The sequence below is a fragment of the Aquila chrysaetos genome, chromosome 7, assembly GCF_900496995.4.
Source record: "Aquila chrysaetos chrysaetos chromosome 7, bAquChr1.4, whole genome shotgun sequence".
Taxonomy (NCBI): domain Eukaryota; kingdom Metazoa; phylum Chordata; class Aves; order Accipitriformes; family Accipitridae; genus Aquila; species Aquila chrysaetos.
Genome location: NC_044010.1, coordinates 19,717,617 through 19,723,616, shown reverse-complemented (window position 1 = coordinate 19,723,616; position 6,000 = coordinate 19,717,617). Strand labels below are relative to the sequence as shown.

The 6,000-nt window shown below is 35.4% G+C and overlaps 1 protein-coding gene across 4 annotated transcripts in view; it reads right to left on the bottom strand.

The window, feature by feature from the left end:
* Positions 1-202: 202 nt before the first annotated feature.
* The window catches only part of GBE1 (1,4-alpha-glucan branching enzyme 1), a 175,821-nt gene continuing 170,023 nt past the window's right edge, over positions 203-6,000 (bottom strand). For 3 of the 4 annotated variants that reach the window (XM_030019620.2, XM_030019621.2, XM_030019622.2), the window contains one exon: positions 203-2,213. In XM_030019620.2, the coding sequence (XP_029875480.1) occupies positions 2,157-2,213 (57 nt within the window). In that variant the 3' untranslated portion in view covers positions 203-2,156. Of the gene's footprint in view, positions 2,214-3,852; positions 3,998-6,000 lie in introns of all 4 variants that reach the window. The other variant, XR_003924175.2, reaches the window with a different exon arrangement.

The following is a 6,000-nucleotide window of genomic DNA, read 5'->3' as shown; positions in this document are numbered from 1 at the left end:
CATGTTCATCTTGCAAATCTTGTAGTCTGCTTCTATTAATCTTTTACTACATAAAAGAAAAAATGTGCACAGGACAAATATTCTACCAATCTCATTAGACTGTTTCTGACTGAGACAAGTTCCTGATTTCAAGACAGAGCAAAATCTAATACTTTCCTCCAGTGACAAGACTACCGTACCAAGCAATGAAACCATATATGCATTTGTTTTATCCTCCTCAGAGTTTATTTTGCATGTAATTTTACACAGTTTATACTTCACATCATACATTTATTCCTTCTCTTGAAAAAAGGTTTGACACAGACAATTGCCTTGCATTACATTTTGAAACCTGGAACTGGTGCCAGTAAAAAAAACAAACCACCCTATAAAACATATTAGATCAATACAATGTAAATATAACATGTATTAGAAGTTGCTCGTTATTTCACTACAAGGAAAACAATCTGGAAAAAAAAAAAAAGATAATCAGTTCCAGTTGCTAAAACAGTTCAGTGTATTTTCTTTAAAGTCTTAGTGTAACGGGAATGCTTTTATTAGCCCACTAGCAAACAATGATCAAACTGGTGTAGAGGAAAATGAAGCATGATCCTAAACAGTATTATAGTACTCAACTGCAATATAAAATTCTCCGTCACACAGAACATAGCAGACTGGGGAAGTTCATAAAGTCCGTTCAGTGTGAACTCTGCAAAAGACCATTTTCTATCATGCTGCATTATTCCATCCGTTATTTTGCTTAAGAAGTAAGCCACAAGTAAGCATTCCAAGAACTGTGAATAGATTTTCAGTGTTGGCACATCTATTTAGTAATTTACACAATGGCTCACGTAGGAAACTGGGTAAAATTATGACTTGGAAATGGTCACGGACATCTTCCTCTTTGGCTACTTTAAAAGTTAGAAAACTCAGATTTGTACAAAAGACATTCATTTCAGAACCAATTTAAATATGTTTTTAAATAAATGGAACAAAATAAAGCATGTCTCGTTAATTTGGTATTAATTTTCCAGAATGCTCTGCAATACATTTTCAAATATACAAAATCTTACTCTTTACAAAAAAAGTTGTAGGTCATGAAAGAACTCATTTGAATAATCTTAGCAGCACTCCAATAATTAACTACCTTGATTTTATCGAAAAAACACCTTAGTTTGATCACTGTATTTTGAGACTGCTTCTTCATGAGAAGCAATGTTTCAAAAGTTATAAAAGTGCAAGAACATCATCATGTTCCAAGCTGAAAGGCAGCTTCTGAAATAGTGAAATCAGTATTGCAAGGTCCTGACATTAGTGGAATAAATGCAATGGGAAGAATTACATTTTAAGTACATCTTCCAGTGTGGTAGCATTGCAGTAAGAACAAAACACTCTTCTCACTGAACGTTTTAGTCATCTAAATAAAATAGTTGCGTCATTTTTTTCAGCTGTAGCAAGTGAGATGCACAGACTAAATGATTTGATTGGGAGAAAATAAGCAAAACGCACAAAAGCATCAGCAGGTCACCAGTCAATCAGCCTGCTCATTTTGCTGTTCAGCATTTTTGTGCAATTTTAATTTAATAAAAAATGGCAAAGTACGATACTCTCAGAGGACCTTCTCATCCATTTGGATAAACATTTCTAATTCCATGTTGGACTTCACTGAAGAAGAGGAGCCTCAAATCAGGTCCCACAAACCACTAAGGCTGCCTTTTAGCCAAAAACTTCTGTTTTATTTAAGCAAACTACTTACTTTTAGTAAGAAGCATTAATATATAATGAACATCTGAATTCACTAGCAAAATGAGGATTACAAGAAATTACAAACTTCAGAGCAGGATCACTCTTGTTATTCCTGATAAAATTCTGTAAACAACAATTTAATTGAGAATACCTGCTGCTTTGCAATATCTTAAGTGTGATTTTGTACTACTAGAACTACAAACCCAATGATTTCCTTTCTGCCTCTTTGTAAAGTTTCCTCAAAAGAGGTTCTAGCAAGTCAAGAGCTCTGCAATTATATGTGAATATTAATCTTACATTTTAAACACCTAATATTACTATACTTAGTTTCAGAAAGCTTCCTTAGAGCAAGTTTTGTTATACTTAGTACTAGTACAGTGTATCAGCACTTCTTCTGTGACTTGCTTCTTCAGTGATAGTTACAGAGAACTTCATTTTGGGATATCCATATTCTGAAGCACAATAGCCACTCTGCTTGGAATGTACACCTAGTAAAAATATGACAGAACAAGAATAGCTGAAAAAACCATCAACCTCACAGGACACAATTTCTAAATAACAGTATGTGAAAAAACACACATGAAATATTTTAACTGTTAAAAATTTGTCATTTGTGCAATGTTGTGGGTCGTATTAACCACATTTAAAGAGTGATTATCGACTGCTTAGTCCCCAGCACTTGAATTACACGATAACCTAGAAGTTTGACAGCTTCATTGCAATCTCTCCTCTTTTCTCTTTTTTAAAAAATCTTACCTTGATATATTTTAAAGTGGCTACCAGTAGAGGGCCTCATATGACTTACAATGACCAGTTTCAAAAGCCTGAACAGGTAGGTCAATAGACCGACCGTACAATGATAAATGACAGTTTCACAACACTCTTCTGCTGTGAATTAAAGTTGCCCCAAGGTCTATGATGTCATTTCATACAGGTAAATACCAGCAACATGACACAGCAATGTATTCTTCTCACTCTTGTTATCTATAGAGTTTCAGTGTCTAAGCAATAAAACTCACTCTCAAAACTAGACAGATTCAAAATTAACCATTAAATTATTGCATTTTCTTACCTTTTTTCCCCCCAATTACCATAAAAAAAGCTCCCAAACATATATAATCAAAAGACTCCTTATAGATCACAAAAGAACCCGTGGCAATATATTTTACATGACATTCCTTCCAAGCAGAGCAGAGTCACTATCTGAAAACAAGACCAATATGTACTACCTACCAATTACCTTGATATATGGTACTCCATCAATTGTCAAGTGTATGAATGCGTTTGCTGAATAAGTCAATAAAAATGCAATTATAAAAGGTAACACAAGATTGAAGATTATTGGCTTCATTCTGACAACATCCTCTTTTAGACTATCCTTCCTCACTGTGGAATGTCTAATATTCTGCAATTTCAACTATGTTATCTGCTAACTAGAGCCCAATGGCATAAAAGGCTTTCATAGTTTTCAAAACGGAATAAAGCAAAAAGCTTTAGGAAGAGGAGAAAAAGGAAAAGAACAGCTGATCTTCATTGAACCAGACAGAGCTATGTCCAATGCTTCTTGAAAGGCATCAAATATAATGATTCCTCCTAAGGTTTCAGTGATAAATAACTTCTACAAATCTGTGCAGGAGAGGAAATACTTAATGAAGTCAGCTAGCTCAGAACATATAGATAAAGGAGAGATTTTAAAAGCGTGTATTGAGAAATTCAGTGCTCTGGGTTTGTATGATGAAGCGAGAAGGCAGAATGAACAAATAGAAATAATTTTTCTAAGAAAGAATATGTAAAAAGTTACTTCAGTTAAGTGAACAAAAATTAACATTAATACACGACACAGCAATTCTCAATTATATTCTGGTCAATAATATGTCAGATTCTAGGAGGAGTAAATTAGCCCAGTTCCTTTAAATTCAATTTACATCAGCCGAGAAGCTGAGAGCAGCATGGAAGCATCCCACTCCTACCACTCAGTTGCCAACCAGAATTTTAAAACTGGTTTTAAGCACAATTTCAGAACTTGTGCAAATGATTGTATTTATACTGATAAGAGATATGTTTTCTGTTTGCCATGAAGAGATGCAACTGCCAGCTTATTACTTTAGACACATGTTTTTTCCTTACCTGGGCAAATTAAACATGCGTTTCAGTGTTTTTTGTCTTGGTGGGCTTCTTGCTAAATCATAGAAGAGCCACATATGGCATTATCTCCTAATCTTATCAACTTATTTCATTGGTCAGTGTAACCACCTCTAAGGCTTAAATAAAACTGCAAGAAGCAACAAAACAATTAGGGCATGAACAATGAATAAATATTAATTATTGATTATATAATTATTAAATATGATTATTAATTATTCATTCCACTTTTATACAATTTTTTTAGAGGAAAAACACTGCACAAGTACTAGATAATTCTTATTACCAATGTATCAGGATTATTCCTCCCCCTCAGCCCAACAGTATTTCCAGAAATACTACAGTGTATATGCTCTGGCTTTATTATTTGTTTAAATAGACAGAACACAGAACATTTGGGGGGGTGGGGAAGGTGACCAATTGCTTGTCTTTCCTGAGATAAAGTGAAATCTGAAAGATTATCTGCCAAGGATCCCAGCAGGGTTTTTAGCCTTCTCAGCCCAGATTTCTCACCTCTGCTCCTTCCTCTTCTGATGCCTTGAATCCCAGAACTTCCTCAGCCTCTCCACTCAGGTATTATTCCTTTTCCTTCAGCACCTCTCACCTGAACTACTGCTCTTGTAGTAACATCTCCCCGTGTGTACTGAGGTGCACTGAGTAGACTGTGCAGCAACCATATGCTACAATTTGCCACCAAGTGGCATGATTAAAAAAAGTCAGGAATCCATTACTGACAGGAAAAGTTGAAATGCAAGCATCTTACTTTATGTTTGAGTCCAGACATTTTCAAATATATAAAAATATAGATAAACCTTAGCTAAAAGCTAATTAGTAACATTAGGCATATTGTAATTGATGTCTATATCTGATTTAGATTAAGAACTCTGCTTGCATACAGTATTTTAATCCATTGTTCTGATTCGTATCAGAACACATACATACAGTACTTAATATTATACAACTAAATGTGCAATAGCATACAATAAAAGGCTCACATTCCCAGACACTGAAACAACTATGCTTCTATTGTATTACTCAGTTCTGTCTTCCGTAAATACTGAAAAAAATGGCAACCGCAGTTCTTTTTGCATTTCCTAGGTAAACTACCATGGATTTTTTTTTCCTCTCCTTTTTCTCTCTTTAAGTTATTTAGGTCCAAATTATAATAAAGAATTTTAAAGAGAATTCCAACACACTAAAGTGCATTAATGAAGATATCTGTTTTGACACATTATGATATGTGTCTGTGACAAACTCCATTCCATTCAACTTGGTATCTAGCATAACCCTGGTCCTTTTCAGTTGGGCTGCTACTCAGCAAGTTGGTTTCTAATCTTTACTGATGCATGGGATTCCTCTGCAGAATTTTTCTTCATTAATTTTGATGAAGTTTCTGTTGGCTAAATCCTCAAATTTATCAAGATGCATCTGGATTGGACCTCTAACATTCAATTTATCAACAATTCACTCTAATTCAGTGTCATCTACAAATCTGCTGAGGGTACGCTCTGTCTCATCATTCCAGTCCCTGCTGAAGACTCCGAACAGTATCAGCCCTGGCAGCAATTCCTAGGACACTCTCCTTGATACCAGTTGACAGCTGGACACTGAGCCTCAGATTACTAAAACTGCAGCAGCCCAGCCAGTTTTTAACCTACCTACTAATCTGCTTATCCAGCCTGTATTTCCTCAGCTTCTAGGCAAGAATGCTGTAGGAGACAAAGCTGAAAGTTTTACTGCATTGATTGTAGCAACCTCACACACACAGCTAGAGTAATTTCATCACAGAAAGCAATCAAATTGATCATGCATGTTTTGCCTTTGCTAAATTTGGGTTGGCTTTCTGTCTGACCCATCTCATATACCCCACTTGTTTGGATATGGATTCCAAGAGGAGGTGGTCCTTAACTTCTCAAGGGACTGAGAGGAGAGACTGACTGGCCTACAGATCCCTCAAGCCTTCCTTTTCGCTTTTACTACAGTCTTTGTTCAGTTGTCAGAAATTTCCCTTGACTACTATGATTTTTCACAGATAATAGTCAGCAGCCTTGAAATCACATCACTGAAATCTTTCCAAACCTCTGGGTGTATCCCATTTATATATATAGTGTTGTCCTAGTTTCAGCTGGGATA